General features: G+C 35.7%; 1 protein-coding gene across 2 annotated transcripts in view; it reads left to right on the top strand.

The window, feature by feature from the left end:
- Positions 1-2,735: 2,735 nt before the first annotated feature.
- Positions 2,736-15,261, top strand: part of LOC149065599 (homeobox protein extradenticle-like) — a 325,830-nt gene continuing 313,304 nt past the window's right edge. Inside the window, exons 1-2 of one of the 2 annotated variants that reach the window (XM_089253573.1) lie at positions 2,736-3,223; positions 3,502-3,575. In XM_089253573.1, the coding sequence (XP_089109699.1) occupies positions 2,985-3,223; positions 3,502-3,575 (313 nt within the window). In that variant the 5' untranslated portion in view covers positions 2,736-2,984. The remainder of the gene's footprint in view (positions 3,224-3,501; positions 3,576-15,261) is intronic. The other variant, XM_089253574.1, reaches the window with a different exon arrangement.

The raw sequence follows: 15,261 nt of genomic DNA, 5'->3' as shown, positions 1-15,261 counted from the left end.
GATAAAAATTTGTGGAAAACACTGATATTCTGTTTTTAAAAACTCAGTGATTATTTTTATGATGTATGCGTGCTTTTTTTTTTCTTTTGAACTGAATTTTTTTTTTTCATAGTTACTGACACGCATAGAAAACCTGAAAAATCATTAAAAAATATACATCTCGAATCGTAGTGGTTATACAGGGCCTTAAAGCAGCGCCGCCTTAACGCATGGGCCCTCATGAAAAAGAAATCTGGTCAAAATCTCCGAGTGTAAGCATGCAAATTGGAAGGCACAAATTTATAGCCAAGTAAGGGGGCCTCGAAAAAATCACTACCTAAGGGCCCATGATGATCTTAAGATGGCCTTGCCTTAAAGAGGCCGTATAAAGCCTGAAAGATCACCCATAAAATAAATGCATTGAAGTAATATTACATTTATATATAACTACTTTTTGTGATTCAAACGAATCACAAATTTTGTTTAAAAAAAATTCGGGTTGCAAACTTCAAGGTAGAAAAAAAAATTGCAAACAAAACATTTTAACAAATTAGTGAAATCACAACCACACATGCTCTGCAACAAACAAAGAATTGTAGTCGTTAATTGACACATCTACCATCAAATTCAAAATATAAAATGGAAAGAAAATGACCTCGGCTTATATTTGCAAAGGTGATTCTGAATTTTCGACTTCAAAGTGGCTGCAGTAATGAACGTTTGAAGGAACCTTTGCACGTGTGTAAAGCAATGCATTTAAGGGTTAAACTATTTCAACTGTTTTCAAAATAGAAAGCAATTTTGCGCAGAAAAGTGATGAGCTGAAAAAAGGTTTTGGTATTTGGGAATTTCACTGTTTTCCTAATAAATGCCGTTACCTTGCTTCTTTTAAGGGGAAACGGGACACATGCTAAGGGAACCAAATTTCAAGTTCTCGAAATTGGTTACATTTTGAATGAAATGCACAGGCCCCCCCCCTCCCCTCTGCTTGAAAATCACTATATATATATATCGGGCCATTTTATAAGATATTCAAACTGGTGTGAGCTCAGTGTCCGCCAATTCGCATCTAGATTGGTGTGATTCAAGCATCAAAATTCAATTTTACTTCCTTACAATCCAAATTTCGTTGAGGAGTGAAACTACTCAGTAATTCCTCCTAAATTTTTTTTTTTTAATAGAGTTATTTATCACTAAATATATTAAAAAAAAACCTCTTGTTAAAAAAATATCCTTCTTAATTTTGAAGAGAAGTGTGAAATTACTCTTCAAAGTTATTTTTTTGGATAACACTGGGTGAGCCATTTTGGAGAAAGAGCATTCAACAGTGTTGTCAACAGTCATAACTCTTAATCTTTGAAGAAAAACAGTTTTTTGCTCATGAGCGAAAACTTGTTCTCCTTACTGGTGATTACTTTACCCCACCAGTTAAAATGTTAAAAAAAAAAACTCGCTATATATAAGGGCCGCGAGAATTCATATTTGCCCAGAGCCCGAACTTATGAGAGAAACAGGCCCTATTGTCATCTGTTCTCAGATCTATCTTATCGAGTTCGAGGGCCCGGGATCCAAATATTTTTTGGGACCCTTTTCAGCTTCTGCAAATAAAATATCCTCTAAATGTAATAAATTGAATAGGATGACCAATAACAAAATAAAATTAAATATTGCTGAAAGAAAATGTGAGAACTTTTTTTTTCAGGGACATTTTTTTTCAGAGTAAATAAACAAGTATACACAGATAATTAATTTAACTCATTTTTTTGACTGACGTTGCATTTGAGCAATGCTTTGTTTAATTTTTTTTAAATAATTTTTTGATGAAAATTTTTGTATGAAATATTTTTGGGAATCAAATAAGTTTATAATGAGAGTTTCACAGTATTTTTTAAAAATTGTTTTCAAACAAATTTGATTTTTTATGACTTTTCAAAAATGAAATTTTATCCTGATTTTCAATCTAAATTTTTTTTTTCATGACCATGAACAGAAATTTTTTTTTTAAAACAGAAAGAAAAATTCCCCAAATTTTTTTTTGCCACAAGGTACATAACACATTTCCTAAAATCATAATTACTAATTATCTTCATTAAATCAATTAATTTATATTAATTAAAAAGTTACATTTAAAGAAAAATATGATAAATTAATGCTCAATTTTTTGAAATTTCTCAAATGTATTTAAATAACCAATCATCGCATCACATACAGTGAAATCTTGATATGACGGTACTTTGCGGACCAAGAAAAATATCTTTGTAGAGAGATTATATCGTTATATAGAGCGTCACCAGTTTAATATTAGACTATAAGCACTTCCAAAAAAAGATATGAAAAAATATCGTTGTAGAGGGATTTATTTTTATATCGAGTGTCGTTGTAGCGAGGTTTCACTGTGTATAAAAATTATGCAGTTCGGTCAAGAATTTAAAGAGCGGTCACACACAAAAATTTAATTGGCGGAAAAATTCGCTCTTTTTCCGATACAGCTGTTTCGCCAAAGAGACTGCTTCATCTCCAGTGTTGCCAAAAGAGCGAATAACTGCCATGAGACAGGGTGTTTAAAATTCACATGGGAAAGGTTGCTCCCGCCCGACGCATCCTTCGTAGGCGGGGCCGCGATGCCGTTTTGATTGACAGATGCAGCAGGGAAATGCGACTGGAACGGCAGAAAGCGATTGGACGAGGCTTTTAGTGACGTCAGGAGGTAGCGCCACGGCACCGACGCTCATCTTTTATGGCGAAGTGGCTTGACTGGCATTATCGCTCAAACCCTCCTGCGCTGTCCGTCAAAAACGATTTCCCCCATCAAAACACTCAATTGAGAGCACAAACCAAGCAGTGCTAGAGGCTCGAGCCCCACGGCGTGTCGCGCGGCCTCGTCTCCACATTTTTCACAATGGATGCTGCTGCTCGACTACGAACGGGCCGCTAAATGAAACATAAACACGCTAATAAAAAACGAACGAAGGCTTTTGTTTCACAACTGTTGACGTCGACGTAGAATGGACGATCAGCAAAGAATGATGCACCCGGTATCGCAGCACCCTTCATCGGCAGCAGCTAGCATGGGCGGCCACGTCGTGCCCCAGCACGGGTACGGACTACCGGGCCCACACGTTGTTGACCCGGGCTCGCAACAGAGCACTCCAGACCATCAAGATTCTCGAAAACACGACATCTCCGAGATCCTTCAACAAATCATGAACATCACAGATCAAAGCCTGGACGAAGCTCAGGCGAGGTACGTTTGTCTGTGTGCATCATGTCTATTTCTTGTCTTTCTCAGCACTCCGTCGATATAAAAGCACTACCTATCTGAGCACGCACCGCGCTTATTTATGATTCTTTTCCCGCTTTTTTTTTACTTCCCAATTCCTTAGAAAAATGTTCAAACTGAGCGCCGGCTGCGCCGCCCGGCGTTTTAATAATAATAGAAAATTCATGTTCTGAAAAAGAGTGTCAACTTATGTTGAGATGTGGATTCGTTTAATAACTCAGAGAATCTCTTTTTCTGTTTAGGAAGCACACCCTGAACTGTCATCGCATGAAACCGGCGTTGTTTAACGTCCTCTGTGAAATCAAGGAAAAAACAGGTGAGTCCGTATTTTATTTAAATTTATTTAATCGATTCTTAAATTCATAAATAACCTTAATGGCTTTTGTAATGCTCAATCATAAACGCTATGTCACTTTCGAAGATTAATCCTCCGTTTTAAAATGGAATTGAATCTCTTGGTAACTAAAGAAATGGGGAGAATAATAAAATTTGGCGCCAAAAATTCAGTTTGTTGTCAGCTGATTCTGCCATCAGTCACAAGGGGCATTTATCATCCATCACGTGGTAGGCGATCTTAAGTGTATGTGTGTGTACACATACATAAATATACACATCTGGCAACCAGATTACATTCTAAAAGGAAACTTAATTTGCAACAGAATAATAAATCTCTTCACAATAACTTGAGAGGAAATTCGAAAAATATACATGCGCTTATAAAGTTGCTCCAGCCGACGGAAACACATGCATTTAATTATCACGAAGATATGGCATTTTCTCATTTCACTAGCCATTACCATAATATTTTTGATTGTCATTTTCATAACGATAAATAATAGCCCTTGCATGTGACCAGCACATCAATGAAACTTGGAACACATAACCATAATAGTCTAACCTAACACTTCAACTTATTAAAAGGATTAAAATATTAATTTAATAACTTGTTCTTAAATTTTAATGTGATATAGATCTAAAATTTAATTCTTAAAATAAATACATGAAAGTGTCGTCATAAACGGATACATATAGAAGACATTGTTAGTTATTTTACGGCACATGGGTAATATATGTATTTACATGATCGATATTCGGCTCATATTAGAACCGTGGTTTTCAAGATGTGGTCCGTGGACTCACGGGGATGCGTGAGGGTTTACTAAGGGGTCCGCAGAATGTATTTCAAAACAAAGCATAAATTAGGATTAAGATATGGCTAGTGAACAGGACATAGTGTCGACCGTTGTTCTAGTACTAATTGAAAAACAGAATTAGTTAATATGTAAGAACTCATTGAATATGAAAACTTATTTTGAAAAAATGTGTTTAACAAGTACTGTTTCTTTCCCCTTAAATTGACGAAGGATATTTTTCTTAACAAACCTATGTCTATAACATTTCCGAATACAGACTTAAGGACAAACTTCCACCTAATTAGTTTTCTTCAAATTTAATTCAATTCTACTCAGTCAAATACAATAAAAAATATGTTTTTCTAATCCAGTTTTTTCCGAAATTTATTTATCAAACAGTATATTATAAATAAAACAAATAACATATATATATAACATATATAAGACAGAACAAAAATTGAAATATATTAACACAGTTTTATTGAAAGTGGGCGTTTCTTCGAAATTGTATTTATGTATCACGTTTGAAGCAGCGCTTCACTGAGTTGAGTCGAGTTGTTGTCTTCTTGCTTTAAAATTATTATATATCTATATATATATTATTTCGAAGTCGATCGGCCGATTTTCTCGAACCTCAAGTGCATGGGGACATTAGAGTTGGAGCGAAGGAGGGAAAACAGATTCGCCTTAAGAACCCATTTGTCATAGAAGAGCCATTTGTCAGTCTTGATAACGTTTTATGTTTTTTTAAAGCTATTTCATTTCAAGCACATAATTTAAAGTTTTTTCTCTCTCCTCCTCTTCCATTTTTTTTTTATTATTTTATTCTGTATGAAGGAGGGGAGGGGGGTTATATTAGTTTTTTTTTTCTTTCCCGTTTTTTCACATCCTGTTTTTTTTTTTCGTTACCGTTTTGTTGTTGTGTAGATTCTGTGGAGTTTTTGTTGTTTGGTGGCGCGCGTTCAATCTGTGATAGAAAACTTTGGGTTTCAGTTCTTGTTTTTGAGTGGTCGCGTCGAATAGAAATTCACAAATTTATTTTTATTATTATTTTTAATTTTGTCGCTTTTATTCGTTTTTCTTCTTTTGAGAAATGACGAAAATGATGACTAGAGGGGAAAAAGCTATGTTTTGTTTTGGTGACGATAGCGCTCTTTACAGGTGTGTACACAAAAAATTCAACTCTCTCAACAGCTTTTTTTTTACTGGATGGTAGATTAACGATGTGTATAGTACGCATAAGGAAAATGGAAGAGTGGTAGCTACTAGATTATACAGTTCGGACAGGAATTCATTCATTACCAATACTCGAACTAAAACCAAGTGATTTCTTGTACAGGAGCTTAATCTTTTACCCGGGGCTGGTCCGTCATTTCAACTTTTTCCGGGGGGGGGGGCAAAGAGCATATACTTAATATATGTATACAAAAACATATTTCACCCATTTGGCCATTTCTATTGTATTTTTTAAAGCCGGGAGGGGGGGGGGGCGCTGTAATTGGAAATATCCAGTGAAATTCCTGTTCCAGTGGGGGCCAATTTTTTCGAGTCTTGAGCTTTTTTTTTTCATACGCATTAGTTCATCTCTATAAAGGGCAGTTTTCTGAGCAAATGAAAGTAGTCCCCTCAGAGAGGTTTTAGTTCAAATTTGAAATGACACAACACAAGGCAATCTTCGAAGGAAAGTCACATCATTGATGTGTACTCTGTCGAATATATATTAATTTCAAGCAACATATTTAAAATTCGACGCTATCGTTTGAATAAATTTTGGTTCATAGATAGATAGATAGATTTTGGCTGTTATTGAACTGTTACACGTCCGTGTACCGAGAATTTGGCACGCGAGACAGAAAGACAGGAGTAAGAGGAAACGAATAGGCATAAAACGTACAATTATAGTTGGTAATGTTTTACTCACGCGAATTCGTCATCGATCAACAATCGCCGCGTGAATTATAAATGAGTTTGTTTACGAGTTCGAGATTTGCGATTGGTAAATTGCTCCAACATAGGAAACCGTCACGAGCAAAATAGTAAATGCCAATAAAGATGAAACTATTATAAAAATTATGAAGCAATATGTACAGATGTATATTTTTGTTTGTTAAAAAAAACATTTTATTTAATCGCATAGACATCGATTCTTTTCTGTGCTTATTGAAGTGCACGGAACTATTTCCGTAGACCAGGCACTTTCAACGGTTGATACAGCGCTGGCCACATTTGACACTTCAAGAGGCTCGCGGACCCCAAGTGATACTACACACGTACTACCAAAGAGCTGGGCAGGCTATATGGTGAAGACCCCTGCTGTATACTTATTCTGTTATACAAATACAAGGCCGCAACAGGCCACCAACGAGGTGGCTGAGAAAAATGCCCATACAAGTATGGATGTCATATACTACTAAAATACAGCAACCCAATTAAAAATGCACACAATCACAAAAATGATAAACAATATATATATATATATATATATATATATATATATATATATATATATATATATATATATATATATATATACATGATAAAATATTATACAATACCCATAAAATGTATTTGTGGTTGTCTTATTCTAAGTATGGTTAGCTCCTCGATTTACCCCAACATGTTTATCGTATTTCTTTTTAAACGTGCCAATGGTGTTACAATTTACTACTTCCGGGGTAAACTATTCCATTTATTAACAACCCAACCCTATTAGAGAAAAATTCCCGCCGACACCATAACCTAGAATTGTCCCTTACCAAACGATACTGGTGTCCCCTTGTAAAAGCAGTTGATTGACGGCGAATTAATAAATCATGGTCCATCCTATCCATACCATTGGAAATTTTGAACACTTCGATCATATCTCTCCGACATCTGCGTTCATCCAAGGTAAACATATTCAAAAAATGAAGTCTCTCTTCATAACTCAAGTTGATGTGCCAACGAGGACCCGCCTAGCTCTTCTCTGCACCCTTTCAACCAAGTCTATGTCCCTTCGTGGGTATGGCCTCCAAAACATTACAGCATACTCCAGTGCAGGACGAACTAAGCATCGGAAAAGCGAAAGAATGACTTTAGGAGAGCGCGAGGACATCTTTTTGAAAATAAAACCGAGCATTCTATTCGATTTTTTTACCACTGCTGAACATTGTTCAGAAAACCTAAGCCGCTGATCAATGAGAATTCCCCAATTAGTGACCCTAGTTGCATCCGGGATAGTGACACCATTCGACTCGTTAGAGAAACGTGGGTTGTTCGAACCAAAATGAGCGACCATGCACTTGTCAACGCTAAATTTCATGCTCCATTCATTTGCCTATGTTCCAGTCCTGTTCAAGTGGGTCTGGAGCAACTCCTTATCGCTTTGATTCCCAATTACCCCCATTAGCTTCACGTCATCTGCGAATTTGCTAGCAATCCCATCACTAGCCCAGGACACTTCCTTGAGGAACTCCACTAGTGTTATAGTGAAATCCGTGTTGTTTGCACATCCACACTGAACTTAGATAATTTTCCACAGATATGTCGGTGTTGACGTTTGCGTTGAAGCGTTTCTTGGATAATATAGGATGGTTTCTCGGCAATCACTCCCGACAACAATCGCGATCCGTAGAAGCTTTTTTCACGGTGTTTCTAGTGCACTTTAATAAGAGAAGACAGGGAGGAAAAAGATGTCTGTGTGTGTGTGTGTGTGGTGATGGAAGATATGTACTGTATATATATTTAAAAAAAAAAGAAACCGTAAGATCCTACCAAGCAATCCTTTGGAGCTGACACTAAACAGCTGCAAAGTCTCGCTAACTTTTTTTTTAAGTCTCTCTTGATTCTTTTTATTATTATTTTGGTGTCTGAACTGTTGCCATCTCTCCTAGAAATGTAGAATGTTAACGAGGATAACATCCCCCATCCCGACATTTTTCAACCATCTCATATATATACACATATACATGCATACGCACGTCTTTTTGGTGTAAGACGATATCGTTGGTACGTCGTGTCTGTTTCACTTAATCCTGCAGCGTTAAGCCCTCCCTCTTCACTTACACTTGGTCCCCATTCTGTGCTCTCTTTGAGATCTTTTTGCTCTTTTTTTGCTTTATAAATCTCTTAGCGTCAACGTGTGTGTGTGTGTGTGTGTGTACTAGCGTCGCGCGAAAAAGTCGTTTTGTGTCAAAGAAACAGGAGTCTTCATTAAATTGGCGGCCCAGCTCGTTAAGAAAGTCTTTACTTTGACGGGCAATGAGAGCTGGTTAGGTGATGTTGTAAATAGAAGACAAGGGATGACCAAGCTATTTCATACTCATGGGAAAAAAATGAAATTAAAACTAAGGCTCAGTGGGGCTTGCGAATAAAGCAGTCTTTCTGATATTATCTGAAAAGCGACTCCCCTATATTTTCATTTCTATCTCTTCCTCAAGGCCATCTGTCCATGTTCTGTATGCGTGCGAGATAATTCATTAGATATTGGATTAACGCAGCCGTAGCAATTTTTCTAAAGAATATGTTGTTATGCTGGTTATATACATTCAAAAAATAATTTTTGCAATTTCGAGAGAGAGAGAGTTAAAAGGGAAAAATAAAATTTTTGAAATGGAGTATTTTTGACAGTTTTTCCCCCCTTCGAAAAGTTTTAAAAATGAGAATTCGATGTTTTAGGGGGTAATCGGATGAAAACACAAATCAGACAGAAAATGTTGTTTTTGAAAGAGAAGAAAGAGAAAAAATAAATTTCCATTTGCAATGATAAGTACGATAAGCAAATGAATTTTTAGTCCCCTAGCGTGTGAATTCTTCCACATGTTAAATGAAAACTCCGACTTTGCGAACTTTTGTTAAAACAGAGAGAAAGGAGAAAGAGGAGAGAAAATCTGTACAAGGGCTCGAGCCTGTGTTTTTATTGATTCCAACCCCTCTTTGGAACATATGTGAAAGAGTACGACTGCTTCAAGAACTGGCCAAAATTTGATAAGGAACCTAATGTTTCACTGTACCTATCAATTTATTTTTATTTGTTCTTTTTTTTTTTTTTCTCGTTATTATTCGCTACTCCCCATTTTGTTCGGCGATCAACAAATGGAAAATAGGCAAATGCATGCGCCACGCATAAATTATGCTAATAAAGGGTAATTAATTGTGCGTGAAAGCACGAACAATCGAATGGTATAAATTTTACAGTAATTAATTCATTTTATTCTGAGTAAGACGAGGGGCGATGCTTTTAGTGATGTTTTGAATACTTATAGGTACTTAATCGCGATTTTATGATTCCGAAACATCCAATGTTTTAGGTTTGGATGCAGTCAGGGTGTGAAAAAAAATCATATTTTTTTAAAATTTAAATCAGTTTTTCTTCTATTTAACCCTTTAATGCGTAGCTTTGCATTATATGCAAACGGTCTTTTAGACGTTCATTACTGCTGCCAGTTTCAAGATAAAAAATTCAGAATTGACTTCGCACATAAGCTGAGGTCATATTCTTTCCATTTTATAGTTTGAATTTGCTTGTATATGTCCCAATTAATGACAACAACTCTTTGTTTGTTGCACTGCATGTGTGGCTGTGATTTCGCTAATTTGTTAAAATGTTTTGTTTGCATTTCTTTTTTTACCTTGAAGGTTTGCAAATCGTATTTTTTTTCTTATATAGTTTGAATCACAAAGAAGGTAGTTATATATTTGGAATGTAATACAGTAGAATTTCAATACATGTATTGTATGTGTGATTTTTGAGGCTCTGCGCGGCCTTCTTAAGGCCCCGTATAAGCAGTACAATTCGAGATAGGTTTTTTTTTTTAAAAAGATTTTTCAGACTTTCTATACGTGCAATAACTATGAAAAAAATTATCAGCTCGGGAAAAAAATTGAGCATTTAAGGATTAAATCATATATTTTAAATTTAAATTAACTGACTTCTTATTAATTGAAACAAATCTTGTTAATCATTACAAATGCGTATTTTGTAACATAACCTCACAAATTTTATTCAGCATTGATGAATAAACGGACAAAAAAAAGAAACCAATAATTAAAAAAAAACGAGCAATGAACCAGTAAACAAACGAACCACAAACAAGAAATATGAACACTAAAATTCTGTGTTTATATAATATGAAAGGTGAGTCCGAATTAACAGTTCATGGATTAACATTTTTCTTGTTGAGTACTTTTATTTATTAGGGCTCCCAGGGTAAGCCGATTTAAATCACTTGATTTTCTTTAAAAAATCATTGATTTAAATCAAAAAATTTTGTTTTTTCTTTACATAACTTTAGTGATATTGAAGGAAGGATATAGCTAAGATATTTTCCCTAACGAGCTCGAGGCGACCACCGGTAGACAGCGCCTTCACTTCCAGCCCATCTCACTAATGGCAGTAAATTGCAATATAGCGATATGGCCAGAGTTGGTGGAGTAGGTATGGTATGCATGTTACTGATATGTGGTAAAGTTTGTGATTAAAAGAAATATAGAAGATCTTTGGGGGTAAATTAAAGACTTAAGCTTAATCCCCAGATACAGTGCAGAAAGAAAACTGCCCTATTTCTAGATTTTGTGCGTAGAAAAAAATTGCAGAAAACTATAGGGAGTCGAACTTAGCTAAACTGTATCAAGTATTTTCAGTGCATTACAATGTGGCAGTAGGGTTCCCCTGATTATAAAACAGAGGAATTATTTTTTGCATAAAGCCTTGGATTCTATGCCCGAAATTGCTGATTCTAAATAACAATAGATGTTGTATCAACATAAATATCTCATTGGGCTTTTGACTACTTTTCGTATTAAAATTTTGAGTTTGCTCGTTTTTTTACTAAAACCCATTGTGAAAGAATAAAAATGTGTAAACTATTAAGCAACATCATGCTTGTCGGAAACACATCCACCAATTGTGCAACAAAATAATTTTGTCAATAGAACTTGCTTTATTTACCTAGTTGATGCTAAATGGCCCTTTGGTTGTACATCAAGTGAATTGAGATGTCTGCACCAGATGTATGATACTGAGTTGCCACTGCTCATTCACTTTAATGGGGGTGGAGGGGGGGGGGTTCATGAATAAAAACTTTTTTGTACAAAAAAAATGTTAATCCATGAAGTTAATTTGGACTCAATTATGTTACATAAACAGATTTTTGGTGTTTGCATTTTCTGCTTGTAGTTCGTTTGTAGTTAATTCATTAATGCTTAATTAAGTTTGAGCGATTAAGAGAAAAAAAGCAGTTGGGTGATATGAAAATATGCATTATTAATGATTAACAAGATTTGTTTTAATTAATAAGCAGTCGGTTAACTTTAATAAAAAAAAATCCGATTTTTTTATTTTTTGAAAAAAAAAATCATGATTGTTTTCATACCCTGTGGGCTCCTCCTCCGCACTATAAAGTAACTGCCTTGTTGCCTTATGGCGATTCAGATTCAGCAGAGCCGCAAGTAGGGAAGAGCAGAAGAGTCTGATGTCCAGTGCGCTTCATCAGAAAGGGCTCTAATTTTACTGTTTTCTCTTTCAATATTATGGGCAGAGGGGTGCCAAAATGGACACTGGTTTCGGACGACCTAGTAAATTTTCGTTTCTAGTTCAGCTCAGCGATTCAGTATCACATATGGTGCAGGTTTCTCGATTCACTCGATGTAAAATCAAAGGGTCATTCAGCATCAACTAAATGAAAAGCATATTCTATTGACAAGATTGTTTCTTGTGCAATTGATGGATGCATTTATTACCATGTATTTCCGACTTGCATGATGTTGCTTAATAATTTATACATTTTTATTCTTTCACATATTTAATGAGTTTTGGTGAAGGAGGCGAGCTGACTAGACGTTTTCGTGTTAAAATAGACACTTTTAGTATTGAAATTTCAAGTCCAACGATATTTATGTTGGTACAACATCTATTATTATTTTAAATCGGCAATTAGGGCATAGAATTCAAAACTTTATACAAAAATTAATTTCTCTGGTTTTGTCCCATTGTAATGCATTGCAAATACTGTAAAATATATCTATAAGTTTAGCTCCCTATGTTTTTCTGCATTGCATCTAGGGATTAGGTTTAAGTCTATATTTACAAAATCTATATTTCTTTCAATCAAGAATTTTACTACATTTCAATAACATGCAACCATCCTTGGTTACTTTTACTTCAGTATCATTGAAGTTAATACAAAGAAAAAAAATGATTAAAAAAAATCAAATGATTAAAAATGTCAAATGATTTAAATCGTGATTTTAATTATGATTTATATCAAACTGATTTAAAAATCGACGTACCCTGGAGACAGTTGAAAGATATAGTTTCGAAGCGAAAAACGTTGTTTTTCCTATTTTTTTTATTGGGCAGTTTTTTCTGTTTTTTCTTGTATAGCATCCCAGAGAAGTAAATGTTGTCTCCAAAGGTTTCTTTGATTTTGCTCCTTGAAACGACCTATTTCGTCTGGGAGTTTTCCTCGCCCTCTAAAATGGCTAGCGTCCTCAAAGAAAGGCTAACGGGGTCTTTTTTTATATATATATATTTTCTTTTTTGCCAGAAAAGTCTTCTATCGTCGTCTTTTCAGGTGTTACAAAGCTCCCCCTCTCTCTGTAACGTCCCCTATAGAATATACTCTATTCCTACCCTCTCGTTTAGCTACCAAAGGCTTTTTCTTTGAAAAACTGGGTAAAAAAAGTTTTTCCTTTGATACTCTGAATGGAGACAATGCTATTTGTGAGGGAGAAATCTATGAAACCTTCCCAACAGAATTTTGAGAGATGGTTCCAAACCTTTATCTATGCACATCATCTCTGGATAACGTTTTCTAATTTAATCTCCACTACATTTATCCCACCCTAATACAGTTGTTATTTATTTACTTGTCCACTTTTCTGGTCAAAAGCTCTCTCTCTCTCTCTCTCTCTCTCTGTAATATAATGTAGTGAAAGTTCTTATTCTGGGTACATAGTCCGACTCCCTTATAAGGAGGAGCTCGTTTTCAGCGAAAATGCTCGTTAAATCCGGTCACTGGGTAAATCTGTTTTTTAGTATTAAAAAAAAAATATATATATATAATCGATTATATATATCGATATTTTTGGCTTAAAAATATTTTTTCCCCTTTTCGTAGAAACTTGATTATTTCTATTTAATTTTGACAGTGGAAACTGCTTTTAGCATTTTTTCCCAAAAAAATGAAGAATGCAACACACGGGAAAGAAAAAATTCTGCTGTAGATCTTCACACACTACCACTAACAAATGGAGTCTGTATTGGAAGTTGAGCAATAGCTGAATTAGTCATTTTTTTGTAATTCTGATTATACGTGTGTGTAATGAGTTTCTTATATTTATTTTTCATGCTAAATTCTAGACAAAGTTGCATTAAGAGTCTTTTGACCACCAGCTTTGCCTCTATATCAAGTGCAACATTGACAACAAACCTGAAGGGGTGCGGAGGCGCCGAAATGAAGAAAACATTGAGGAGTTTGGAAGTTGCCAATTGTCCTGTATATACAGGACTCAAACTCTTATGCGGGAGAGGTTGCGGTGCGTTGCATTGTGTATTCATTAATTATTGGCCTCAGCCCCCTCGTAAAATTTATCGGAAGGCGGGCTCAGTCTCAGCCACCAGGTTCCAGCGCCTATGAAGGAGGGTGATGAACCTTTTGTCGAACCATTTGAATGGAAGTCATCCTTCATCACAAAAAGTACATTATTCTGTATATATATTCTTGAATTTAATTTTCATTTTTATATTTATTTCTTCAAAATCTTCTTTTTGAATTTATTTCTTCAAAATCTTCTTTTTGAATTTATTTCTTCAAAATTTTCTTTTTGAATCTCCGTTGAATCCGAGCTACCGTAAAAAACCTGCTCGCTAAAAGCGACAGAATTGCCATGCAATTACCATTGTATCAAACCAAATGCATTAACCTGCTCGTTAGATCCAGACTCTTGCTTGAAGCGACTTTACTCAAGTACTGGATTGTAATTTTTTAATAGTTTTATTAGTGTATGAATGAGTCAGCCTACACTAATAAAACAAACCTTTGGAAATTCCTCGTGGTAGGTCATTATGGTGGATATAGAGCGATAACAGTGCTTACGGAAGGCAAGCAGGATTCGTCCTGATCAATAATTTCGAGTTAAGAGTTTCACACCTCAGTTTATATTTTTTGTAGATGAGTAGCACATGGTCCTGCCATTATTCGTACGTTTTTTTTTCTTTTACTATTCCGTTCGGTCCCCGGCCCATAGAACTGGGTTTGCTTGCTTGCTTATATTGTGACTAGCACTAGCCCCTTTCTACGGAGAAGGAAGGTTCCATTGGGAGGGGATTCGGTGTTGTGTGTATCTCTCCCCTGACCCGTTTGGAGTACCAAAAGCAGTTAGTTGCCCCAGGGGTTCCCCCGCAGGGGGTACCAGACGAGAGAGAGGTTTTCTTCTTTTTTTACCATCTATTGCTTTTCCCTCCTCCCAGTAAAGGGAAGGCCACAGTTGGGATGGTAGATTGCTTGTGTGCATGCCGTATATACACCAAGGGGAGGGGGTAGAATATTTCAGCTTTGGGCTGTGTTTCTCTCCATCGTGATGATCCTGCCCTCCACAGAAAAACAGTCCCAACTGTTTTTTCCTCTCTCCTCAAAAAGGACCAAGATCTGTATCTAGTTAGGACTTTTTTTTGTTCATCCCTTGCTTTTTCTGCTGCTGGTGCTACATTTCTGAGATCTCTATCTACCACGTGAAACGTATAAGTCACTGCGATACTCAGCTATGGATTTTTCTTGTTTTTGATTATCAATACTTGCCACTCCTGCTACGACCATTGTCGAGAGAGAGAGTACGAAGTATCTCATAATGCTCTCTCTCTATGCCCAAAATTGGTTTGGATCTCTACTG

This window comes from Pholcus phalangioides, unplaced genomic scaffold, assembly GCF_987345545.1.
Source record: "Pholcus phalangioides strain wild (caught in Gottingen) unplaced genomic scaffold, Ppha-v1.0 ptg000039l_1, whole genome shotgun sequence".
NCBI classification, from domain to species: domain Eukaryota; kingdom Metazoa; phylum Arthropoda; class Arachnida; order Araneae; family Pholcidae; genus Pholcus; species Pholcus phalangioides.
This window is presented reverse-complemented; position numbering and strand designations above follow the sequence as displayed.